This window comes from Chiroxiphia lanceolata, chromosome 5 (genome assembly GCF_009829145.1).
Source record: "Chiroxiphia lanceolata isolate bChiLan1 chromosome 5, bChiLan1.pri, whole genome shotgun sequence".
Taxonomy (NCBI): Eukaryota; Metazoa; Chordata; class Aves; order Passeriformes; family Pipridae; genus Chiroxiphia; species Chiroxiphia lanceolata.
The window spans coordinates 40,552,775-40,580,716 of record NC_045641.1 but is presented as its reverse complement, the minus strand read 5'-3'; the positions used below and the strand labels follow the sequence as shown (position 1 = coordinate 40,580,716).

Sequence of the window (27,942 nt, the reverse complement as noted above, 5' to 3'; positions counted from 1 at the left end):
ATAGAGGCTATGACAGGCCCCTGCACAGGTGCAGGATTCACCATTTGCAACAAGTTGGTGATTAGAAAGCACAAGGGATCGTATTTTGTATGTTGTAAATGCATATTCTCTATTTGCATATAATATTGAAAAGGAAGAATTTGTTTTCTAAATAACATCCCTGTGCTAGATCCTACAAATTTTACTTTCAGACTGATGTCTGAGACACATTTGTGTAACTATAGAAAAAAAAATTCGTCTCTAGATGTAACTGTAAATAAACAATTTTCTTAATTCTGTCCTATTACTTGAGTTGGACTTTTCTGATGTTACCAGAAAGAAAACTTTTTAAAAGTTGTGACAAGCTAAGTCATCAGCTTTATGCAGATGATAATTTTACTGTTTCAGGACACGTATGTGCCCGTCTCTCCTTAACATAGATGACCCTCATGCAAGTGCAAAAAATATAAGTACGAGTTTTTGTCTGACCCCTGTTATTAAATACAAAATACTGTTCCTGTAGGTAGTGCAATAGAATTTGGCATATGAATTAGGTAAAACTATCAATTTAAATTGCTCATTAGAAGCACAAATAATGAGAAGTTAAGGATTTGAGGGAAACCAAGTTAAGACAGATGGTGTTTTGAGAAGCACATAACTGTAAATTTGTGAGTCTGCCTTCTATCACATGCAGTTAATTTGTTTCACATGATGCATTTTTGCAAAAGTACTGTTTACTAATATGCTATGAACTGTACATATATGTATAAATCCAGGCATTTTCAGAGTTAATCTCAGTCAGCTTAATCTTATTTTGAGATATTTGCTGGAGAGTCAGCCTCTGAATGAGAAACATTCAATTGTTAATTCTCTATTCAGATGAGAAAATTTGATTAATAAATACACATTAACAATGTTTTCCTAAGTGTATAAACCACAAGCTTGGGTCTTAGATATGTTAAATACAGAGGGAGATGTATGTACATATTTGAGAACCTGTTTTACCAGGGTCCAAAACAGAGAGGTTAAATAAATGTCAGATTTCTCAAATGCAACTCAGCTAAGCTGCCAGGAAATGCACACAGCTTCTCATAATATGTTGTTACCCTACCGCTACTTTACTAATAATTGTAAGAAAAAAAGAGATGAAAAAATCTTGATCAGAAAACTATATCTCAAGAAGAGATTGGAGAATGATTCTTTATTGTTTAAAAGATGGAACAATGAAGTATCCATGAATACATAGAGCATCAAAGCATTGATTTTGTTTCTTTACAAACAAGGATAATTGTATAAGGAAGAGCATTGCCAAAGAGGCTCTTAATTTATTTCTCCTGAACAACAGTTGTATTTTTACTAGTTCTTTTCAATAAAAGCCCATGTTTAATCAGTAATCCTTCACATCCTCTTTAATTTTCTATTTCAGACATGTTTTCTGAAAAAGTAAATCTTCTGGACCTTAAGGTATCAATTCCCCTACAATCAGTTAAGCATTGGGGAAGAATGTACTTGAAACAGATTAGGTGGATAATTATGGCCATCAGCAGCAGTCTAAGCCCTCAGAAATTTATATATCATCGTCTCCACTTTTCAATAGATTTGGCAGCAGTGTTTTTGTGAATCAGTACTTACTGAATCAACACAGGAGCGAAAGAATAATATAGCTGTTCTTTGTTATACAGAGACAGGCCAGAGAAACTTGAAGAGGGCACAATGGCTTTAAAATCTATGAAGCAGCCTTTGGAAAAAGGGGTAGTTGTACGTCTGATCCCTTCTGTAGCCTGATAGTCTTGTAACCTGATAGTGATAGCTATAAGTCACTACTAATTTATACAGTACCTTTTGCATCCTAATGGTACAACCATGTCAAAGTGTGTGCCACTCATGTCTTAGGTAGACACCTTGAAAAATCAAGCTGCAACCTGAGAAGAGTTCCAATACTGCTGTTCCAGTTCTTGGGATCATTCAACATGTAGGACACCAAGCAACAGAACTGCAAAGGTGACAATGAGCTCTATGTTTCTCACAGGGGTTTTCTGTTTCAAGGTTTTGTTCGTAACTTGCTGCAGCAATTCAATAGTCACAGTTTTCTTCAAAGATCATACTTGTTTCAAATTTGAAAGCTAACAGTGGTCAGTTGTTGAAATCTGCCAACAGTGTGTCTGTACTACCTTGTTTTGTGGTCATTTATTAACAAAGGATTTTATTTATATTGCTTTCTTCTGGTTGTTGTAGCTTTTCAGCTACACACTTCCAAAGAACAAGTTTTTTTTCCTTTCCTGAGAAATGACTAGTATGTAGCCAGGTACCAGAGGGATTCAGTCTGCAAAAAGCAATATCCTTAAATCCACTAAAATTTAAGAGAGAATATTAACTCTCTTCTCATTACCTGAACCTACAGGTAAAGTGTTTACTATGTGTACATAATGACTATGTTGCATCCATTGTTTTGCACAAATGACATCTTTTCACTGTTGTCTCATTGGACTCTCAAGCCAGCTAGAAAAACAGAAGATAAAGTTGTGATCCGAGACTTCAAGTGACAGTTTGTATTGTCACTATGTACCGTTACCAGTTGCCCACGGCCATCTTTCTCATCTTTCTGGTAATAACATAAAAAGATTTAAGACTAAGATTAGCTGGAGAGATAATAACTGAGGGGAGGCAGCAGGAGAGTCTAGTAATGACATGCAAACAGAGAAAAAAGTGAGAGTTACTGCTTTGGCTTGAACATAGTGCCTGTTGTGAAGGAGAATTAGCATCCCTGAGTTAACCCTACCTCCTTTTGCGAGACACCTGTTGGGGCCTTTTTTTTCCCCTCTTCCTGTCTTCTTCCCTGCCAACAAAAATTTCTGTGATGCAGAATAAAAACACACGCTGGAAGTAGCAGCGTGGAAAGGCATGAGGTTGCCCATATGGCCAGTAGTTTTGTTTTGTGATGCTTACATAGGGTGTATAAATACTTGCTTTTGCTTAGGCAAGGGAGCAAGAGAATGGATTTTAGCTAAGAGAAAAGCATGTTGTTTTTTATTCTGTTTTTCTTTGTTCAGGCAACATTGTAACTGGTAATTATTTCTGTTTTCTGCCTCTAACTTAGTCAAATTTTCAATTCCTTCACTGATTTTGATTTTTTTCTCTATGTACTTGTGGTTTAAAACACCAAAGTATTCTGTCTAAGTAGAGTCTTTGGGTTATATCAGTATATCAACCCTTTCTTTTTCTTTTAATCTGGGATTAGAACCTCTAAAGTATTTACATTTCCAGTTCCAGCCAAGTGTCCAAAGTGCTTTTGTCTAGTGTTTAAAGGAGCTTCACTCCAGCATAGTGAACAGTGTCAGCTGAGGAAGCCAGGTGTTTTCATCATACTGAATTTCTCAGAGAATTATAGCTTTGCTTCAAAGGATTTTCTTCTTGTTATTTCATAGTTTCAAGAAGTCAGACAGAACACTGTTTTACATGTCCTGTGTAGGCAGATAACTGCTTTAAACACATGCAATCTCTCCTTTTTAAAAAAAATGCTTTCAGAAAGATGGAGAATTTAAATAACACAAAGTCTGAAACTACAAAATACCCTACTTCCTTCAGGAAGCAAGGGTTAATTAATATATACTTATATATTCCTTATATAAATAATACTTATTTGAACACAAAATAAACTTTAAAAAACCTGTGGTCTTTTGGTAACATATTTGTAGCCACCTGTACCTAGTCAAAAAGAAAGGATCAAAATCATGTCTCATCTGTTCTGTTCAGCGGTGAATAGGTAACTATAAATCCTAGTTATGATCACAAAGAGCAGGTATGATTAAGCAATATAAAGTCAAAACTACGTAGAAAGGAAAGGAAAAAAAAAAGGAATTTTACCTTCCCTTCCCTTTTCTCTAGAGGTAATTCAGGTGAAAAATCATGACATTCTGTTTTAAGTACTGTGTGAGAAAATACCATAGTTTTCAATGCTCTTCTGTTTCCATTTTCAGCTTTATGTTTTGATCTTTTCGCTTTAAGGATCATTTCATATCTTGTTTTCACACTGATGCTACGTTCAATGCCTTCTGTACAAAGCAGTGGGTACTGTCAAATCTAAAGCTGGTGTAGCTGTAGCTTCATCTTTCTCATAGATGGCAAAATCTTCTAGTAAAAATTTCAAACTCATGTTTATGCACCTTCTCATCCTGATTGCTTTAGAAATTGCAATGAAACTAATAATTTGGAAGAACAAAAATCATACCAGTATTTAAAAATTATTAAGTTTTAAGGTTAATTTTAAATTCTTATCTTTGAAAATTCTAATTGCATTATTACTCTTCAATAATGGCTTGAATTAAGCCAGTGAAACTCATCTTATTGAATCAATCCTGCATTACCCATTAATTCAGTCTTTACTGTTTTGTGATTTATTGTTATTTCTCTAAAAATCAGCACGGAAAATATGTCAGTACCAAACCACTTTCTCTAAGTATCTGTGGAACTCGTAATAGTTTTAGGTACTCTGTAGATCAATCTCACACATGCACAAGCAAACAAAATCTGAAATTGCTGACAAAGATGTTCCTTTGATTTACATCAGTCATATGAAGGCTCAAGGAAAAAATTGCACTAGCTTTATCTGTGTACAGTAATGAATATGCTAAGAAAATTGACACAAGTAAAGCAAATATAGTTCTCCCAGTTGGCCTTCATGGTAGGTTGAAGCTATGGTAATCCCTAGCTGAGGGTAAGAACAGAAATCACTTGTTAAAACTTAGTAGAGTAAGAAGGGGGTTGAGATTACTTAAGATGTTGTAGGCATTGTGAGGTTCGGAGAACACAGGAGCATATTTTTTCATTTAAGGGAACCTTTTGAATGTTGAATGAGCTAAGCAGAGTATTCGGGAGCAGTATGCCTGAAATGTCAGCATTTCAGTGTTTGAAGAGAGCACTGAGGAGTGTTGGTGGTGTTGAGGATGCTGGATGGAGGGGTCTCAACACAGTTTGCTGTCTATATTTGGATCACAGGTAGCACTGCTTTGTCTGCTAATGAACTGTGTCCTTTCTGTAAGTTATTTTGCAAAATGTCTCAGACCATTGCTGTCATGTTCAGGTGTGGCTGCCAAAGCTGCTGGGAAGACTCATGGTATATAACACTGCCTCGGGGTGTGCAACAGTTGGATCATAGGCTCTGTGTCTGAGAAGTGGAGTGAAGCAGAGAACTTGAACGCCTGTGATGTGCTTGAGAAGTTAGAGCCAAACAGAATCTAAGTGCGGCTCAAACATATCGAAACATGTAGACCAAAACGAGGTCTGATGAGTAGCCAAAGAAAATGAGCCTGTCCCAGGCACTGGGGAATGTATGCAGAAACCCATGGGGATATGCCGTTAATGGCATTTAGGGCAGTCATCTCACATCAGGCAAAATGAGAGAGACAGACGTACACTCAGTTATCTCTCATGATTTCTTGAATTTTCTCATACATTAAAAAGAAAAAGAAATCCATAAAATCATTAGTTAAGGCATTTTAAAAAGCTTTAACTCAAAAGCGCATTGACCTCCCTTGTAATGACACTGTTCTTGTCAAATGTAACTCTTCTGAGGTATGATGTCTCCTGGACCACATGGAGATGAATTTGCATGACTCATTCACAGTATATCTGGACAGTAAGAGTGGGCTTCATCATGCTGTAGATGTCTGATATGTAGGATGCAGGCATTTACATCTGAGGTAATTATCTAGTCTCCCTTTATGGTCAACAAAGGGACCAGACGCTCCCAGAGTATGATTCATTTCATCTAAAATAGGTCAGATGAATCAAAGCCTCAAAGTGTCTGTTTTTCCGTGTTAACTGTAACAGCAGTGTAGGGTGAGTTGCTGAGCTGTTGATGTCTGCATCAGAAGTGTGGCGAGCTTGAAACCCTCACCACAAGATAAATCATGAGAGCTCTGTATGGTTGTTCTTTGTTATACTGGTTTGTGTATTTGTTGTAATGTTTAACCACAGGAGTGTGAAGTGACAGTGCATTAAATCTGTAAATGCTACCCATATCAACTAAACTAGAGTATGAAAGCAGTGGTAGTATTATTCTTGCTATAAATAATTTGAATAGACCTCACAGATGCATACTATAAAGTGTTGAATCACATTGCTGTTTTTTAACAGCTTGGCTCCTTGCTCCCTGCACATCAAGTGTGATTTACCATGGTGAAGTACACCTTTACGCTTACTGATTAGCATGAAATTTTGGGCAAGATAATTATATCAATTTAAATGGGAAAAAAGGCTGCTCTTTCCCTCAACGTTTCTGAACTCTTCAGATTAGATTAAATAAATATATTCAATTAATGGAAGGGCTTCTGAATTTCGAGAGAACACTGTGCTGATAGTAAGGAACCAAAGAGATAAATGGAAGCATATTGGGCTATCTGGTATTTGACACCAGAGTAAGACTTGCCATGTTGTACAAAGCAGTGGCTGACAGCAGAGCTCTAGTAATACAGAACATTTTCCAGAGATATACACTGAAATATTTCTGAAGCTAGTGCTTTAACCGTGAAGCCATATAAATAGTTTGATACAATGTAGTAGGGCTGCTGGCTATGAATTATGAATGAACTTTGCTAATCACCAAAGAATTTTGGTTTCTGAACCATTGATTACCTGCTGTCATTTGATAATGTTTGGAGACGATTGCTAAATATAATAAAGCATCCTGTGTAGGCTTGGGGAATTATGATAAAAAGTTGACAAAATAACATTAAGAATTCTGGAATGTATTCTCATGGGTTTAAAGGAATAACTAAACCTCAATGCAAGTATTGGAGGAATGAAAAACTACTGACAATTATAAGGACCTGTTATGTCATACAGATTCTTCACCTTCAGCCTGATTAAAGGTCTTCAAGTACAACGGAACAGAGCTTGAAAACTTCCAGGGTTATTATTCGGTAATGCCGTGGTGCCATGGTGAAGCTAGCGAATATTTTAGAGACATACTGAGTGTCCTTGCTGTCAACCTGTAGTGATGTTTTACTCTTTGGGGTATCAAAGGGTGGTGTTTATGCATCACATTTACTTTTCTAGTAACTAGCATAGTAATGCAGTGAAAGTCTCCGGACTTAACAGGAATGAGGCATAGAAAGACCCTCAGAAGATGAGAAACCTCTTCTCTGATATCTTGATAGTAAACAAGTGGTCACCGTATTTTGGCTTTGGGAACAACCCAACAACTTAATTCTAGAGTACTTACCAGAGTAAAGAAACACTGTGTTTCTGAGTGATTACTATTTGAACCCAAACTGATATTGCATGGCTTTGTAGCTTACTATTTAACTATCTAATAGTCTCTTAAGTCAGAGGATAATATATTTGTTTTAAGGACTGCAGACCAATTCACTCATAGACTAGCACAAGAAGGGAAGGTTAGACACTTACCTTGGTATACATAGAATAGTTTTCACATTTTGCAGTATAAATCATGCATGAGCATTCTTTTTCAAGAGTCACTCTGGTATTAAATGGGACACATTTAGCATGCTAAAATCATTTGCTCTATTTTTCCTCATAGCTTTCAACCTGACCAAACTGAAACAAACATAAACCCTGCACAAAATCTACCACAGTGAAACCACAGGCTAAACAGAGAATTTCAGAGAATGCTGGAGGCTGGTCTAGGCAATTTTAATGGTAATATGAAAGAGCACCAAGTTCAGACCAGCCAAGATTCATTCTGTGGATTCATAATTTGCTGTCGAGTTGTAAAAGCTGTATTGGAAAAAGCATTTGCTTTTTAAAACATCTAGCAAATAAAACAGTCTGCAGTGTTTGTTGCTAGCTGTTTGAACAAGAGCCAGCAAGTGAAAACAATATATAACAGAACAAAGTGATAACTAAGCCAGTTGACCTTTATTTTTTTTAAACTGCCTTGTGCTATATGTCTATGTATACATAATGTATACAGTGTTCCACTTGTACTGCAGTATGTTATCTTGCTACTTCTATGTCCTAGTGATTCTTCTCAGGGTTCGTATAGTAAGCTTCTGCTTGTGTCCTGCTAGCAGTGCAAATGAAGCATCATTCAAGTGAAAATACAGAAAGAACACTTGAAATGAAGATTTTTTTCCGAGAGTCATGCTTTTCTTCTGATGAGTGCACTTGATAAAATATGTTCCACCTACCCGCAGCCTCCTGCCTTCTCTGTGTTCCACTGATAATATGACCCACCACACTGAAACAGTATTATTTCCTGAAAGGCTGTAGGCAAGCATGATGATGAGAAGAAAAAAGAGAAATGAATGTTAAACAGAATGAGAGAGAGAGGAATTGTGCATATCTATGAGGAAATCAGAAAAAAGGAGATAATTAAAAAAGGTGGAGTGCAAGTTGGCTATGATAAGGGGGGAAATACGTGCATATTCCTTTTAAAAAGTATGCATCATAGAATACAGAGGAACGGTTCTACCCACATCATCAGTCAATTCCTATCAATTTGTGGGATATGAATGGGGGAAACGAAGATAAATTTCAATGACATTAGCGTGAGTTTCATTTTAGTATAATGGCGTTCATATTTTAGAAAATGTTTGAGAGTAGGCAAAACAATCATTTTCAAAAGTTGAGTTAAATATCTTTGCCTAAAGAAAGGACAAAGGAAATACACAGAAGTAAAAAGCAAGGGTATTTCCTTTGTGTAGAACTTAACTAATTTTAACGGAATTCCAGGGACTTTTTTAACATATATCTGTATAAATACACACACACTCTTCTCAGCAATTTGCTCTTTCCACAAGTGTGTAAGAAAATGGTATCTAAGCAAAAATCCTTGGTGATAACACCTACAAGCAAAGCTAGTTAGATTTATAATCAGAGGACGATTTGAGACAGGAAAATTATCCTAACAGTATATATCAAACATATGACAATTCTAATTGACTTCAACAGGGGTGGATTCCCTGCTATGTACTTGGAAATAATGTAACTTGGAAGTCTTCCTCACTACCAGTCATATCACTTCTTTGAGCAAACAGTCTAGTTTTAGCTGGAGGTCAACTTGAGAGAACCATCGGCAAAAAGCCTATGCAGCAAAAAGCCTATGCATCACTTAAGTTCTTGTGCACTGAAAAATTTAACTTTTTAACCTGTCCCAAAGCAATTGTTCATTCAAGTCTCCCCTTCAAAGTTATTAATGGAAGGAAATACAACCTATTTCATGAGGTCCTATTTTATACACTCATGTTAATACATTTTTAGTCTGCTCAAAGTCTTCTGTTTTATACCAACTGTTGTATTTTGTTTATGACAAAGAATCAGCTGATAACAAACATCTTTGGCCCTGAACACATGCCTCATTTTCTTTCTGTAATTTATATATTATTCTACAATATCTCTACTGTGAGCAATATCCCACAGGCCAAACTGAGCAAGTTATGGGCCTAATGGTGATAAGAGAAAGAAGACTGTTTATTGTAAACAGATAGGTGAATAAAAAGCAGGGTGTTGGGCATCAGCATTCATGTATTTTAGCATGGTGGATGAATTTATAAGTGTGAAATCAGAGTGCTCTTGGAATATTCTGCTTTTTTTTTACCTCCAGTCACTTCTTAGTCAGAAAGTTAAGTAATCTAGTGTTGGCTAATGACAACTTAGTGCCCAGTTTTGCCTATGAGACTACATACTAAGCACCCATGCCAGACTTTTCGACCGGAATATGAATTTATCATTTGTATTGTAACATTCATCACTTTAGAAGTGATTAATTATCATCTAGAGTCCACATCCTAGGGAAATACTTAGACCTGTAGTTAACTGTTATAGATTGATAAATGAACATAAAGCTTTTTATGTTTCACTCTAATCAGTACAGATTTTTCACTGAATACAGTTTAGTTCAGGACCATAGCAAATTTGGGGTGATTCATAGAATTTTCAGGTGTGGTGATGAAACTTAGAAAAACCTGCAAAATAGCAACCTATCGGACATCTCTGGTACTATCTTTGACAAGTATAGGTGGTGAGAGGCAAAGACAGTTCAAAATTTACCTGAACTAGCACTGGATAAGACCCCAGATTTGTCACCCCAGACCCCAGATTTATCATCGTGTATCACATAAATTGCAGAGACCTTATCTGATCTATTATGGTGGAATGTTGAAGCTCTTTCAGAATAAATCATCCAATTACTTTGTGCTGTCTGACATACCAATTTGCATCAACTGGTACTAATAACTGGGGAGTGTGAGTTTAGTATTTAACTAAATGAAAGTCTTGTGTGGCAGATACAGCCTTTAAAAGAAAAATTCCAAGGCAAATGATTCAATAGCTTTGTTAAAAAATCCCTTAACCTTATTATTACTGAGAACATAAAAAATCATGTTAGGTTTTCATACTAGGTTTCCAACCTAAACAATTCTGTGATTCTATGATATTTCATTTAATGTTTTACCATTCTTTTTCAATCCACTGAGATAGTTCTTGCTGAAAAGTGCACTTACCTCTTCTTTAATCTTAAAACCATCTTCTTTGATGTGTTATGTCCCATCAGTCATATTCTTCTCTCTAGAATCTAATTTTTTTCTTGATTTCCATGGCCTTATTATTTCCTAGATCTCCTTTTAGCTTTCTCATCATCACTTCCGTAAGTGCTTTAGAGAGGTTGTTGTTGATATACCTGTGATCTAGTAACATGGAGTGGATGCCCAATAGCAGTTAAAGTACTGCTTAGAGCAAAAGCTCAGATGCAATCTTTTAACACAAGATTAGGGTTAGTTTCATCTGAAAGTTCATGAACTCCAAGACTGCTCTGCATGCAAGGTACAGCCAGGTAAGTGGAAACATCCTCCTGAAAGAAACAGTGTACTTTCTGCCATGCTTCCTCTTATGCTTTGAACTGCATTTGGCAAATGCCTCTAAAACAGCTTGAGAATTATTTGGGTGTTAATCTACTAAGGCAGAATTGACTATGCTGACTAGTTACCTACCTCTTTTAATTAAATTGTAAATCTTTTAAGATGTCATCTTCTCTTTTCCTAACACCAATGCATCTGGATAATAATTATTTTCTTCTAAGTGAAAATATAGGATTATGATTTAATTCCTATTGCAGCTCATCTACTGTCATGTCTTTTCTGTTTTCAGAAGACTTCTCATGTCTTTGTTGTATCAGACATCTGGTCAGTATAGCCCACCTACAAGCCAAGGATTGTAAGAACTGTTTCAATTAGCATAATCTCCCAGTCACAAACAGTATAATCTTTTTCATCAGAAAGGAGAATTATGTAAGGTTGCTTCTAGACATTGTAGTAATTCTGGAGTTGTGGGGGGAAATATTTCTTTTTTCTTTTTTTTGCACTTCAAGCACAGAATTAAAATGCTTCAAATACTGTTTTATCATTTAGTACTATACATTCATTTCATCACTGGAACACAAACCTGTATTTAGTAGAGTGGTGAAACCGACCAGTAGTGGCTTTGATTGCTATGCAAAAGACACTATAAGATTTGAGAATGACCACACAGTCAAGATAACAGCATTGTCAGGTTCAACTATACTAGCAAACTTAGAGGAAAAGCTGCAAGGCAGCATTAGATGACAGAGGAGGAAAAATCCCTCTATTTAAGTTCTTGTCATCCTGAAGGCTGACCAGAATGTTTTGCTCAGTTCACTCCTACGTGTAAGTCAGCGTGTCCCTCGCTTGACTAGGCTAGCCTCCATGACTCCAGCCTTTATTTCTTGTGCTCCTGTGTCCTCAGCCATAAAGGATTGTTGGGTATCTCATGAGTTGGGTTGATTCTTTTTAAAGGTGTTTTAGTAATAGCTATGTAAATTAGGAACTAGTGTTAAAGAGAAAAAATATGAGTGAGGGTATGGGCACTGTTCAACTGGATCAGATTCCTGCTAACCACTCGGTAGGCTACTCACTTAAGCCCTCTGGACTTCTCTTCAGAAACAGATCTTTCCCTTGACAATACACAGGTGCTTAAGGAGAATTCAGGCCACCAAAAATACTATTCCATGTATTTCTGTGGGTCGTATAGGTTTTGTGTGGTAGATCGAGTCTTTGGAGACCTAGACGAGAACCTTATATTTACTCTTCTCTAGCAGACTTCCTATTCTTCCAGAGCAGACTTTACTTGTTTCTGGAAAACTTTATTAGCTGGTATTTAGATTTAGATTTATGAGAAGAAAAGATCAAATATTTTTCTTGGGTGTTGTCACCCTGAGGGTGCTTACATAAAGACACAGCTTCATTTTTTTAGACTTTCTGAAAGTAAACCCCATTCTTTTCCTGTGCTATTTTCTCTTATGCAGAAAGTAAGAAATATTTTGTTCTAATACGGATTAGCCACTTTGAACTGGTAGCTTTGTTGCAAAGAGTGTCCGCTACTAAGACTGAACCTCTCTGGGTCTGTTGTACATGTACATGCATGGTTTGTCCATCCTTTGGGATTTGGATCTCTCAACAGCAGCATTGTTTCCTAGCAGACTCTGGTATAACAGAAGAGTAATACAGTATGCGTCGGTAAAGCCAATTTAAAATCTAAAATGGCCACCAGTATGGCCTTTTTAGTCACTTATTAGTCACCGTTTATACTGATCTGTATTCCTTTTGTTTTCCCCACTCAGATGTTGCAAGAGCAATTGAGTTACTGGAGAAACTGCAAGAATCTGGAGAAGTACCAGTACACAAGCTACAGTCTCTAAAGAAGGTGCTGCAGAGTGAGTTTTGTACAGCTATCAGAGAGGTATGAGTTTGATATTTTTAATTATTTCTCAGACTAACATCTCTTTCCTGAAAAGGAAAGCATATTTGCCTTTCTTTCAGCGCTGGAGAATCATGAGTACCTTGTATAAAGGATGATGGATGTGTCTGTGACTGCCTGCTACTGTGCAGAATGCTGAAGTTACTGAAAAGCAGACACAGAACAGTTGCGTCAGCAAGGCATCAACCCTTAGGCAATTAGCCTTGTTAAGGAGAAGGGGTGATTAATTACTACTTTAGTATTCTGCTCGCGCGGTTTCAGGGTCAGTGGTAACCTGTACAGCTGGGATATGGGGACATGTGAAGTTGGGTCAGTGCAAGCTTAATGCCTTTCCCTTGAGCTCAGGTGTGTGATAGGGATGTGCTGATAAAATCAGAATGCAGTGAGAGCCAAAAGTTGCAAGCGCTGAAGTTAACTGAAGCTGACAGGAATCTTGCCTTTAAAGTCAGTGGTCAGATCCTAGTGGGCTTTGCTCCACATGTCAGAAATTCTTGTCAGATTGCTAAGAACTGTGATCATTACCCTACCAGCTGTAGTCAGGGCCTTCCAAAGCTCTACCCAACGGTAGATAAATGATAATTGTTTTCTTCTAGTCAAGCCAGAGAAGATGCACCCAACTTCCTACATGCATACAAGCAGTATCTTTAAAGCAGTTAAATTACAAATACTTCTGTTAGAAGTTCCTTAGACAAGAAACCGTGATCTGATACAACATTGTGTTGACATCTTACCTACTAAACCAAGTGCTGTTAGCCTGCCAAACAGAAGCAGCTCTGAATACCCTAATAAAGGTAGCATCTTGTTAGTAGAAAGTCTGTAAGAACTTCTGTTTTAGTTTATCTGTCTACAGTCTGGGACTAATCCTCCCTTGCTGAAATCAGTGGAATCTAATGTTCCCTCAGTGGTAGCAGAATTGAACTCCTGATAACTAGGCAACAGCAACAAATTGATTGAGTGGACTGCTGAGTGGTTGGAAGGAAGAAAGAGATGAGCAGACATTAGTTTAATAAGCAAAATTGAGCACACTCTTTGTTTTATGGAATATATTCTCCAATGTGAGAATCAGAGAGAGGCTTCCACTTAATTAAATTGCAGTTTTCAAGGCTTTTAAAGAGAACAGTGTTCCCTGACAATAAATAATGCCACTGTATACCCTCAAAAGCTGATATTCTGACTAGTCCTTTCATTTAACCAATTAAATGCTTCTTTGAGTAACCACAGAGCATTGAAAAGTTGTGAGGTTGTTTGTTTTGGGTTTTTTCTCAGATAGCAGAGCCTGGTACTCCAATTGTTAGAGGCAACTTTGAATCTTTGCAGTGTCATCAATGAAATCTTAACAAATTTATATTAATCTCTGGAAAATAGTCATAGCAGAGGCAAACACAAAGCTTATTGAAACAGGTACAGAGCCTAAGAATTAGGAAAGTGGCTTAGAAAAGTTCACTCTCAGTTCAGTGAACTGAAAGTAGATTTTGACAAAATCATCTCAGTGGCAAGAAAGGTCTTTATAGAGTGTTGTGTAAAGACAACCTGCACATGACAGACTATCCAATTAGTGTTAGATTCCTACAGGCAAAAAATGGACACTTTAAGGAGCCCAGAGCTAGTTGTTACACAAGAATTGAGTGATGATGAATGAGCAGTTCTACCAAGTTCATAAACAAAAACATGTATTTCTTTTTAAATATTTTATATATACATAATGTAACCTGTCTAATATATCACTATAAGAGAACAAAATTCCTACACCCTCTAAAAAATAATACTATTCACCACTATGCAGGTAAACCTCTTCTTAGAAAAAAGTCTTCAAATATAGAAAGGCCAGTAACAAATCTTTTCATTTAGGAAGAGTAGGAAGATTGACATATTTACATTGCGAGTACTTAAGGTTGTTCAACATGTGGCTTCTCTTTCAGTTACTTACGTTAAGCCCTTGGCAAATACTTAGGCTATAACTCTTCTTTTCCACCAGTTAAAGAGCTGTTGGAAAATTCAGAAAATAATTACTTCCGTGTTTAAAAAAAAAAAATTAGAAAAGCATGGGATATTTTGGTCATGTTACATTATTAGACATCTCCAAGCACTTCAGCAAGGGCTTGGAGGATGTCTGAGCCGTGTCGTGCCATTAATCAGGGATGCCCTTCTTGTATGTCCTTCATGTACTTTGGAGTTTATGAAAGCCTGCTTTATTGAACAGCACATTTTTTTTCTGAGTGTATTTGAGCTTCAAATAGCTGAGGCTAGACAGAAATTTCTCTGCTAGTGCTCCCTCCCATTGTTTATCTTCTTTTATTCTGAGTGCAAGATGTGAGAGTGTGATGACTGGATTTTATTTTCTTTATTACCACCTACATAAACTAGAGGAGAAAAGTTGTTGACATTATAAGAGAATGCACGGCAGTCAGTTGGAAGTAATGAGAAAAGTGGGTGTGAAGCAGACCGGGTGTGAGCTGTAGGTAGGTGTAATCAAAATGGGATGAGGAGGCAGGCTTTGTGTTAGTATGCAAATTCTGAAAGAGACTGCTTATTATATATATGCAGAGATTCAGATTTGCAGTGTGGTGTGTTCATTCTATAATGCAGGATCTGAGCCTAACTTCCTTTCATCAGAAAACCTCCTAAAAGAGATTAAGGCTGACTTGTGTAGTCCTGTAAATTCCATAATGTAGGAGCTTTGGAAAATAAAAATTTTCATTCCAGTCTATGAAATTATAGAAACCTAACTGTCCAGTGAGTTTGATTGTTAAAATATGTCCCAGAGAAACTCAATATTGGGCTGAGTGTAGGTGAAAAGATCAAAGATAAAACATAACCTGTATTGTATTGATTGAATGTGACTTGTCTATAAGTAGGAATTCTTTAGCTACAGAAGCTGGAGGTCATTTTAATGACCAATTAGCCTTTACAAGAATGAGATATATTATTAGATGACATACATTCCAATCTAATGTGTAGGAATTTATCTGATGGCTATAATTAATTGTATTTATGGGAATCTATTTAGTAAAGCAAACCACCAGTTCAAATCCCCACACTAATATTCCATAGAAATAAATTTTTTTTAAAGTGATTGAGTGAATGAAATTTAAATAGAAGTACTTTAGCGTTTTTCAAGGGTGCTATGTCAGGAAATGGTGATTAATGCTTCTCACTTAGCTAAATATAAGTACCACCAACTGAAATATTCTGTCTGGCACTAGGCAGGAATATGTATTAGCTCTGAAAAGAATGGAAATAACTGAAGTATGCAATGGCCTCGGTATTTCATTTTCACCTGAAGACCCTAAAACCAGAAAACAAGTTAACCAAAGTCTGTTCACACTAAAAGTCAATTTGGAAAAAAAATTTAATTGTGCTTTAAAATTACTTATTTCAAAATCTCCATAGCTACATGAAGATTAATTAGCCTTCTATAGCCTTGTCACATGGCAACACATGGAATTTATACCATTATGTCCTTTACCCTTCCAAGTGTTCTTGCTGTGTATTCAAAGCTGCTGCTATGTTATAGTCATCTGATTTCCAGCGGGTTATTGGAATAAATGAAGAGCTAGGCTGTGAAACTGAATGCACAGCTGAGCTACTGAGAAGTTATATTCACATGCAATATAAAACTAGACAACCTGGATTGATAAAGTTAATTTAATTGTTGTAAGTCAGTAAAAGAAAGTTATAAGAATTCTAAGATAAGGCAGATTTCTGGTCTGGCAAGAAACCTTAAAGACAGAGAAGACAGAATAAACAATTTGACAGAACACAGTGGATAACCAACAAGAAAATGTGACATACCTTAGCAGCTTATGGGAATTTCATTTACTGCTAACATCTGATAATCAGTGCTCAAGCACTGTAACAATACAGCTTGATAAACACATGCATCTCCTGATGAGCAAAGTTTTCACAGAGTCACAGAATATGCTGAGTTGATAGGGACCCACGAGGGTCATCTTTCTTGCCCTGTACAGAACCATCCCCAAGAGTCACACCATGTGCCTGAGAGTATCATCCAAATGCTTGTTGAACTCTTATCAGGCTTGGTGCTGTGACCACTTCCCCGGGGAGCCTGTTCCAGTGCCCATCCACCCTCTGGGTGAAGAACCTTTTCCTAATATCCAACCTAAACCTCCCCTGACACAACTTCAGGCCATTCCCTCAGGTCCTGTCACTGGTCACCACAGAGAACAGATCAGTGCCTGCCCCTCCTCTTCCTCTCATGCAGAAGTTGTAGACTACAATGTTCTTTCATGTTGATGCCCCAGTTTCTTTTTCTGTGTGTTAAATATGTAATAGTCAAGTGTATCTCGCTTTCCTTCCAGCCTGCCTTTGCTACTCAGTTTTCCATTTCAAGATTAAATCTGATGTTTTTCTGTGTAGATATTATTTGGAAGAAAATCTGACTAGTAAATACCTATGCTGAAACATCTACCAATACCAAAATTGATCAAAATGTTTCTGTGAAAATGTGGTGTGGCAACCAAACACACAGAAGCAACCATGGTTTTATTCTGTTATCTTATGACTCCCAGCAAAATATCAGGTCATCACAGATAGCACTTTTGTAGGACTGAGTGACTAAAAAACGAGGAGCAGTCAATACAAAGTACTCTAATGCTGTGCATTTTGTATGAAATTAGTCAGTGGAAAAGCATGTTGTCTTTGAAAATAGTTCAGTTCCTACCTCAGTAGTTTAAAACTTTTAAGCTTGCTATAAAACTAGCTTATAGACAGAGTATCCTGGACATTTAAAGACCACTGTTGACTTACAGGGACAAAAATGGCAGTGAGAGAACACTGACCCATTTTTTATGAGGTCTGGGTGCTACCCAGTTACTTTAGAGATATATTTCAGTATGTTGTATAGTATTAAGATCATAGTTTCACTATAACTTATGTAGAATAGTTTAATAAGCCTAGTTAGTATATTGGAATGATAATTTTCATTTCCATGCCTTAGCAGTCTGAATGCCTGGAATCCCAGTGCTGCTGATATGCAATGTGTTATTATCTGGTCATTTCCTCAAGCCACCCACCTGTGCTTTTCATTATTAACCCTGATATAAGTCTTCGAAAATATTAAGGGATCACAAGAAGGCTACTGGGTGGTGAAAGCTGAGTCTAACGGTAATGTACTCATTACTTTACTGTAATGTACTGAGTGATAGCAGAAGGCTGGCTGGAACCCTTAGATGTTCATTCGCTTCACATATCCCAGTATTGTGTTGTACTCCATTTTTAAAAGTCTGTACTAAATATAAGAATCTGGGTATTAGCTTGGACTCAGAGAAAAATTCTCATTAATTCCTTTCTTAAATTATTAATTTAGGATTTTAATGTAGGAGTCATTTAAAGACCTGCTTTCATTACGTTTGAAGAATCTCAAAATTTGGTTATTCATGTTCCTCTGCCTCCCAAACCTAGCCTCTGAAAGCAGAATTTCACTCTTTTCTACCTCATGAATCCTTGTAAACATAGAGGTTCACCAGGCCAAACTCTCCCGGTTGGCACCAAGGTAAGCTCCAGAGTCCAAATACTGCCCTGTGTTACGCTATATTTTCATTGGGAGCTGAATATTTGTTACAGGAGGAGAAATGCAATTCCAGTCAATCTCAACTCCACAGGGCAAGCCCAGTTTTTGAAATTTTTAAATTATAAGATGCAAGCTTGGGAAAAAAATGTGTTGAGAAGACTTTCTGCTATAATTCACAGTACAGAACTGTGATTAAGGCTCAGTCAGAAGCCTGACATCTGAAGTCCTCTACTGTCACTTTTACCCATGCAAACCAACGTATTGGTCCCGATTGAGCAGAAGTGATATGTTGGACTTACTAATAAGGCAATTAGTAAACAAAAGGGCAATAGGACAATACACAGGAGTAAAGTGGGTGAGATCTATCAGCTCAGATTTGTAACAAAAGCAGTATGATTGTATTAGCATGATGCCTCATTAGACTGGCTGGGAAGCAAAGCTAATCTGATACCTTGTTATAACTTGCTGTGGTATTCCAGATAGCTTGTTCGGAATTACTGCACTGTTAATTTAGTAGTAGCACTCATGCAGTAGCAAATGTGGAATTTTTCAAATTGACCAGTTTCATTCAGATTTTTGCATGCTTATGCATTGATTGATTTGTAACTTTTCATAAAAATTTGCATTCCTGGATGCTAATTGTAAAGTTTGAGCATTTTATCCCTTTTTTTAGATATTGGAGTGGATTATAATGTCAGATGAACCAGTTTAGTTTACCTGAATTCTGGGGCTGTGTAGCATTTGCAAGAATCTTTTACTGTACCTTTCCATCCTTTGTTCATTACCATTGTCCCAGCAATGAAAAGCCACATAAAATAATGATATGTTTCCACTAAATGAGTACCTCCATCGCTGTTTAGAAAGGGCATTACTTAGCTTCATTAAAATATGATGGTACAACAGAATAGTAGTATTTTCGTGTTTTAAAGGGTTTTGCTTTCTGTCTCCTGGTTGCAAGTAGTGTATCTGTAATGATGAGTTGAGAGAAGGATTTGTAACGTATGCAAATGAGATCATAAAAACGCATCAGATTTCTAAAGATGAGCTGGCTGCTCTTTGTCCTGCCACCATGCTGGACTAGGCATTGAGAAAGTTCAACAGAAAAGCTTAAGTTAGCAGTAAACACAGATTTTTATTTTTTTTTTAATTACTGTGTTAAGATATGTGCTATTTTTTTATAGGGTGAATGTAGTCAGGAATTACTCAAATTTTGAAAAACAATGAAGTTTCATTTGCCACTGTACAATAAGCGATTGAAGCATTGGATTGAAGCGATCGCAAGCCCTGGATGGCATAAATGAGAACTTTTGGAAATTATAACCTTGTCACTCAGCAGACGGCGTTCATTAATGGCAATTAGATGAATTTACCAAGCTGCCCAAATATTATCTGAGAAAAGGCATTATTTAGTCTCTGTGCGATTACGAAGTCCCTACCACTTTCATAACTTCACTGCAGGAGATTGAAAGCAACTGCTGTTGCCACTTTTTTTTTTAGCTGCCTAGAGCTAAATACATCGATTTTACATATGTAGCACCCCAGAATCTGGATCCAGACCATATCACTGGTCTTTACAGTGCTTTTTCCCATTGGGTTTGATTAAAGATCAATTTTCAGAGTTGGCTGATGGCTGTATATCTAATCATATTTGTGCTCTGCTTGCGTAATTGTGCCTTTCACAACAGATAAATAAATATTTTAGTGCTGCAAGAGTCCTATAATGTATAGAATCAAAACAATGACGTATCTTGTTCATGTTTCAGTTTATATGGGTAATTATATTCTACTTAATAAAACTCTGATGAGTGGTACTCAGGTGATGTTCTTATTTCAGCACACAACTGCAGTTGTATGTGCTACAGAAGGTGACTGGTGGAACATGTGTGATGCATCTCAGCATGTCAGCATTGTTTCCTCGCATTATCATTTTAGTATATTGTTGCAGTATTCTATTTGATTACATAAAACTCTTAGGAATAAATAGAATAACCTTTGCTTCAGTTCATCTCAAACCTGCTTCCTTCTCTTGAGAGAAATCAGCAGCAAGGTGAACTACCAAGTAATATTTATGCTGACAGGTTGTTGGAAGCCACTGCACCATTGTTTCTGCTTTGATGGAGCCTCAGTATCCCTCTGTCACTGATGAGACTCCTGAGAAATGCTGCTCAATCTCCATTTCTTAATTGTGCCGTCAGAAAAAAGAAGAAATTGTAAAACTGTTTTTAACCTCCATTTTAGCTACATTTTTGTTGGCATTTAAAACATCAGCAATTTCCTTCTTTCTCCCTGTCTTCTCAGCTTGATAGGAACACTTGAGATGAGCTTGCATGATGATGTCGTGTTTCATCCAGGTGCTCATTTTGGCAAAGTTTTGACAAATCTGTTAAAGTTTGGGATATGGCTGTTGCGTACGTCAGCCCCAACCGCATATACAGACTTACTGATAAAGTGGAGGAAATTAGTGTTTAGAATGCTTGGCATATTTTTGAACTCAAAAGTAACTGGCAATGAGGTCTAAGAGGGAATTTTAAATTACAAGCTATGAATTCCAAGTAGTCTTATGGGAATTAACTAATCACACGTGTTGGTATTTCTTTTTATCCCAGTATATTGCAGTAGAAGCAGTGAAAGAGACTTTTAGAATAGTATTTTGCAAAGATTTAGTGATTGCAAAGCATACAATTTCTGAAACAACTGTAGCACTGTCTTCAAAGACACCAGATCGCAGTTGCCGTTGACTTATAGCAGTGTATAGAACAGTGTGTAAGGCATATGAAATAAACTAAATGAGCCAATTAGATTTTTCTTGTTCCTTATATGAGTAGTTTTTATTTGCAAATAAAAGTCTATTTTTCCTTATTCTTAAAAGAGTGCAAAGCAACTTCCTATTGACTTTACAGTGTCAGTGATGATTCCAGATGGAATTGACATTGGAGGGAAGAAGAGGAGGCACACAGAGGTCTTGTGTGTCCTAACAGCAACACCAGGAGTGTTTCAGTTGACTCACCCAATATGTGCAGAGGATGTGACAGCATGCATATTCTGGTACATCTGCTGTGTTCTTCTGTTTGCGCATAAGGGAGGAAAGAGGTTCTGGCCCCAGCCTGTAACCCCTGTTGGGTTGTTTCTTGGACAGACGCAGGATCATATGGCAAGAACTCGGGGACCAAAACTTGTGTCAGCTTTCAGACATCACCACAGATACTGTCAGAGCAGAGTACATTCCACCCTTTTCCACACAAAAAAAATGAAAAATGCCATTTTAACTTGAGCCTTCATAAAGTATTACACCCTAAATTAAAATATTATACCCTTGAAGTGATTATACTTAATTTATATTTAACAATGTTTCAGGCCTGTGCTGTTTTTCTCCTACTGCCTAAGGACAGCTTAATAATGTATCAAGATTCGGCTCATTTTTTTCACTTAGGTAAAACTGACCTAGTTTCCTCCATAATCCCCGCTCCCAAAGAAGGAAACTGTTAAATAAAATATCCTCAATGTTAAAGCCAACATTCGTAATATTTCTTCCACATGATCTGAATTTAAAACTGTGTCATCTCCTCGGGTTGTTAAACGAGACTGAATTTCATTTACAGGTTTGAGCTTCTTAATGGGTTAGCATCCCTACTGCATCATGTGGCAACATTCATGCGGTGTTACTTCATGAAAGGGGATTGTTGCAACAATTGTGAAAATGATGCAGAAGTTTGGTTTTGAAAATAAACACCAACAGGTTTCCCAATGCAAACATATAAGTGCTCAAAGGCTAATGAGAGCTTATAATGTAAAAATATTCAGAATGCCAGCAACCTTGAATGACCACATTCTGTCAGATATAAATAGCTCATTAATACAGACTAGTTGTCACAAAGCAGCTTTTTCAAATTCAGTTGTCCAAATTCAGTAGCTGCAGGCAACAACTTATGTAATACAGACTTTTTGGTGCTTCCAATAAGAACAGTGCCTTCCTCTCAAAGGTACTTTTTAACCATTTCAACCTCCCTGTACTCACAAGTGTCTCTCAACTTGTCCTTTTGACATTGACAAAAGAAGAACTTTTGTCAGCTTGCACTCAGGGCCAGACTGAAGATTATGTATTGAATGTACCCTGTGAACATGGGTGTGAGATTGCCTAATTCTGCTTCTGTCGGGATTACTCAAACACCTGTCATAGTCCTATAACAAAATGGGCCTTTGTGATTCATTTGCTCAAGCAACCTTGTTTAAGAAGACTCTTAAGTTTGTTGCAACCATGAAGTTGTGGTGGGTGTACATGGCATCCATAGTGTTCTTCCACAACTAGTGGTTTTCTGAGGTTCTGTCCCTCACAAGGACTGCTATTTAGAAAGAAAGTCTTCTCAAATTCTCTTGCTTTTCAGTCATCCAGAATAGTCTCTTCCAAAATTTTTTTAATTAACTACCAAAGATAAAAGTAGCTATTAACAGAAGGAAAAAACAATGTTAATATTTTTCAAGTCACCTTGATAGATAGAAAATCAGCCTGCTTTCAGCTACCCTGTGGAACTGCTGTCTTCTGGACTATGGTCTATGACAGTGTTTAGGACAGTATCTTAGCTAGAGGCTGTAGCTCTGGTGGAGAAAACACTCTTATGATGTAGATGTGCTTTTCCAAGCATGCTTATCACATGAGGTAGTTTTTAAAAAGCAGAACACAGGCACAAAACCAGAAATTCCATTTGATATTCAAGAGATAACAAAACTAAACACACCATCACCAGAGATCTTCCACTTTCATTGAGCTAGCACAGGTTTATGGCTGAATGGAAGCACTCCACTGCATTGGTTTTGAGCTTGAGTAAGATTACAGACGTAAAAAGTCATTATGAAAGAGGAACTATGAAAGAGGAATTGTGGTCTGGTCAGCTGGATACTTCTACGCTGCTTATATACACTTTTGGTTGTGTTTGACTTGTTTTCATTCTTTTATATCCTCATCTGTTCAGGTGTCATCTTAAATGGGTAACTAGATCTGTTTGTGAGTTATTTTGTAGAAAAGCAAATACTGTTTGAAATATCAGCAAGCCTGTCATAAAGGGCATAGATGTCCAAAATGAGACGAAGACCTACACCTAGTCCCAGTAGAGAAGAAGGAAAGATTACAAAAAAAAAAATGAGAAATACTCAATTATATAAAAAAATATAGTTTGAAATTGGACATATTTAGCTTAGAAATAATCTGTTTTTAATGGAAATGCTGTTATTCAGTTGACAATTTCCTAAGCATCTTGGAGGCTTGAAATTCACAGAACTTTCTGAAGACTCTGTAGTTCAAGCAAAAATGATGATTGGTGTAGAAATTACCAGAGAAGATTCCATGGTTTATGGTGTATAAGAGGTTAAAGATTACCAGAGTCCCTCCTGATCTTTGTAGCATTTAAAATGTCCTTGCTTACAGATGTGGTCAAGCATGATCTGAATTTAGTGCTGAAGCATAGCTCTGGTGGAATCTGTCCAACTGTATAAATCAATACATTTCTCTCCACAGACATAAATGTATTGGACTAAGAGTGGAAAATATAGGCAAGAGGTTGTGAGTAAGGAAAAAATACCAAACAGACTGTGAAAGAGTCAAAAGTGATGGAAACAGAGTGGGGTGAAAGACACAACTGATGCTGCAGGTAGAAGTTTGCTCACAGAAACAAAGTATTCACAGGCACCACAGCGGAGACTCCACAGCTCTGCAGTGCAGCTGTGCTCTGTAACTTCCCCCAGTCATAAGATCAGGTGCTCTCCTGGCCTGCCCTGAGGGCTGGTTCTTGCACAGCAAGTGAGATGATGAGTGGGTCTCAGATCAGGAGGCTAAAGTCCTGAGAATTAGGACCTGATTTTGAGAAGAGGGGAGAAGAGAGGCCAACAGCTATGCTGATTAAAGCATCTTCTGTTCTTCTTACCATGGTAAAAGACTGATTGAGATACTCCTTTTCACTTGACATCTTAGAAGGAAGAAATATTTGCTTCATCATTTCCAACATATGAAGGCAGTTAGGAAGACAAGGATTCAGCTAGTTGATGGCAGAAGCATTGTACTTAGGTGTAAGTAAATAACAATCTCTCTTTTATAGCTTAGCCTCGTTCTGCAAGGATACACACATGTATACTGTTCCGTTGACATGACTGCAGAAGCACAGTGAAACCAATTATGTCTTCCTTGCACTGGTTATTCTCATGGTAACTCTCCCCTCTCTACTGTGTCAGACTCGTCTTCCCTTCCTTCAAAGTTGTCTTCCAAAAATAGATACACATTTCTTTTCTACACTGAAGCAACAAAAATATGGCAGATGAACTAATATGATGCCAGATGATGCTAATCTATATGTTAAACATAATTTATCAGTCTTTTTGCAAGTTTCTTCTTCATTTCACCTTTTTACTTGCTTACCTATGATGTACCTAAGTCACTTAAGTTGTGACTTCTTGCAGGAAGTGTTTTAATGTCTTTTTATTGTTATCATACTGCATACACTGTGGAAACACAGCCCATTGCTACTACTTACATCTGTTATCTCATATGCTGAGAAACTCCTAACATTTTCAAAGAGGTTACTTCCCCACTTAAAAATTTCAGAAAACTTTATCTGGGCCTGCTACTTCACAGGTCTGAATTGCGTTTGTGGAGTGTTTTGAGCTCTAGTTCATTGCTGTAAAATGCCTCTTCCTCATGCCTCTTCCTTTCTGGTGTTCAGACCAAGTTGTCCTTAAGTTGAGCATCATTATTGTAGGTGCAGTTGTACTTAGAGTTACATATTTCATCAGGGAATGAAGCATTTAATACCGCTTAGAGAAGTTAATGGAATAAAATTGTTTAATTAAATTCTAACTTTGAGAATCCATCAGAAAAGATGCTGCATCATTCAGGCTGTAAACAGAATGCTGCTTCTAGCCACCTTTATAAAACAGAGTGCTAAGTGCACTGTTATTCCTGGACCTTCTCCTAAAGCTTTGCATTGACTTAAATAGCCCAGCCCTAAATAATGTGCTGCTTTGTTATGAGTCTGTAAGGAGTAATTTTAGGTAAGAAGCTAGTTCCTAAACTATCTGTAGGGCAGTCCCCCTTCCTGAGCTTTAGTAATCCTAAACCATCTGCTTTGCCTCCCAGCTGAATGTGTGGGGATGAGGACCATCATTGTAACAATAATACCTGCTGCCTCTGACTCACTACAGCTCCTGCTGGGAGAAGTGCATTTCTCTGTGCCTGTGAGAGCTGCCACAGTGCAAGGAGGATTCACTGCCAAGTTCAGATTTTTTAGTTGTAGTTTACCTCCCTTGCTCTTTTCGTAATCTTTGAGTACTGTGGGAGAATAGATTATGGTGTCTGAGGAGACTACCTGCAGAAGCTGAAAAAAGTCTGAGGTCTGTATTCACACTTTCAGGAGTATTTCTTGGTGGGAGTGTTGTATTCTCTGCACCACAGGAAAGCACAAACAAAGCCGAGTAGGTCTTGCTCCACAGCACAAATGAGATCTGTGTGAACAAACCCTTGTCTGCAATACGCCTTTACCCAATGAACATTCAGTGCACAGACACTGGCAGTCTTGAAATCGCTGGGGGGAAAATGATCTGAAACATTACCATTTACCTTACAGCTGCAGCTTTGCGTCTTGAAACATTGACATTTCACCTGTAATTTAATCTCTATTGTTAATGTATCGTGGAAACTCTTTTCCCTAGGCACTAGACCATCAGGCTGTGTATGGAGTCTGTCAGCAAATAATATTACTAAACACCCATGTAGTCTTATAGACATTCAAAAAAGATGTAGCCGTACATACAAAAATAGATGTGCAGCTCTTTTTCAAATTACTGCCATAGTAACCATCTAGATACTGTCCTGGGCAATAGATAATTATCTGTGTGTATATATATATATGTAATAGATAATGCATAATGTAATAATAACATGGAAAGAAATTATTTTATAAAACCACTTCAGTTACTTGTCATGTACAGTGGATTTAACATGAAGCTATATTCCACAATGGGAGGATTTAAATGTCACGTTATTCAGTTTGAGAACAAAGAGATTTTCAGTTTATGTGTTCTGTGTACATAGAAGAGGCAGCAGAATGGATTCATTGTGCACAAATCATGGCTAAGGTGGTGCTGAAAACAGCACAGGAGGTAGTGGCTACAGGAAAACAACATTTGTTTATGGACTTCAGTGTACTTTTTGTGCATTTTGAGAGTGAGCAGTGATTAGATCTGAACTCTACAAAGAGCGCAAGGGGCTTGGTGGAACAGGTATGATTAATCTGTGTTTGGTTGTTAAACTGACTTAGTAATAAGATAGTTATGTGGGTGTATGTTATATCATTCTTAAACTCAAATTACATTAAGCATTATGAACAGTCAAATAGGATAATTAGATTTACAAATATGTCAAGCAAATATTCAAGACTGTTTGCATCTGTTGCTTATAGAGAGTGAGATTTGACATGCAAGACTTTTTTCTAAGAACTGTACTGTAGATACTATGTTCATGGCTAACTCTTTGCAGGAGAGCATTTAAATCTGTTAGCATGGAGAATTTACAAATTAACCCAAGGATTGTATGACATTATTGATCATATTTTTTCACAAGGTTTTGAGTAGCTGGATTCTTTTTTAACATACTAGTTGAATCACACACTAGTGAGTCTGTTCTTTCAGCAGTCAGCAAGTTAGTTACCAGGATACTGGGTATTACAAAGTCTACCAGCTAGATACTGGTAGGATGATAGGATGCAATCAATAGAAAGTTATATGACATCAAACTTAGCAAGTAATCACGTGAAAGTAATCAGCTTGGTGATATTTCACCTTAATCATGAATGTTTTAAAGAACTTTTTAGTCACTGTTCCTCTATATGAAATACTGTGACCTGTTTGCAAAGAAATTTAAAGTAATAACAGTTCAATATTCAAATATATGCTTTTAGACATTATAGAAACCCACAGCATTTATACCTGTGCAAGCAAAAACAATAGGTACAATCTGCTCTCATGCTTTAAGATGAAGGGGAACCTGAAGAAAATACAGCATTAACACTAGTTCAGTACGGTATGGGTTTTAAAGAAACAAGTATTTAATGACTCATTACTGCAGTTACACAGTATTCTTCTTATGTAATGTAGTGGCTGTTCTTATATAATAATATGCCCTACAACATAATACAATAAACTTTGAACTAGCTGTGCAGCGTACTGATGAGTAAGTAGGCTGAACCCATTTTTATGATGGCATCATCCAGTACAAAAAACAAACCAAACCAGAGATCCTTTAGAGGCTATGAAAGAGCTTTCTTTTCCCATATTTTTTAAATTAAGGGAAAAATCCTGGCATACACTGTGGTCAATGTTACCAATGGAAGCAAGATTTCATTTCCAATGGAGAAAGCAGGAAACTTTTCAGCATATTCCCTTTATCTCAGTTTTTGTCTCTGCCCAGGTTTTTTTAATTCAGTTCTAGAATGACTTATGTGCTGACAATACTCAAATAATCTTTTTGCTGTATTTTGAAAGTGTTTAGCATATTTTAGTTCTCTAAAATGGATTACATTTGTTATCTTCTTTCTTTTTTTTTGCCTTTTACCTGTGTATGATATCCCTAAAAAAAGGTTTGAGGATCAGTCATCCCAAACACTTTGCTATGCAAGAGTGCTTAATTAACACTATGACTGCCCACTGAAGTCAGAAATGAG

The 27,942-nt window shown here is 37.0% G+C and overlaps 1 protein-coding gene across 2 annotated transcripts in view; it reads left to right on the top strand.

Annotated features, from left to right (window-relative positions):
- The window catches only part of LIN7A (lin-7 homolog A, crumbs cell polarity complex component), a 48,588-nt gene that overhangs the window by 6,623 nt on the left and 14,023 nt on the right, over positions 1-27,942 (top strand). For both annotated transcript variants that reach the window (XM_032688758.1, XM_032688759.1), the window contains exon 2: positions 12,575-12,693. In XM_032688758.1, coding sequence (XP_032544649.1) covers positions 12,575-12,693 — 119 coding nt within the window. The remainder of the gene's footprint in view (positions 1-12,574; positions 12,694-27,942) is intronic.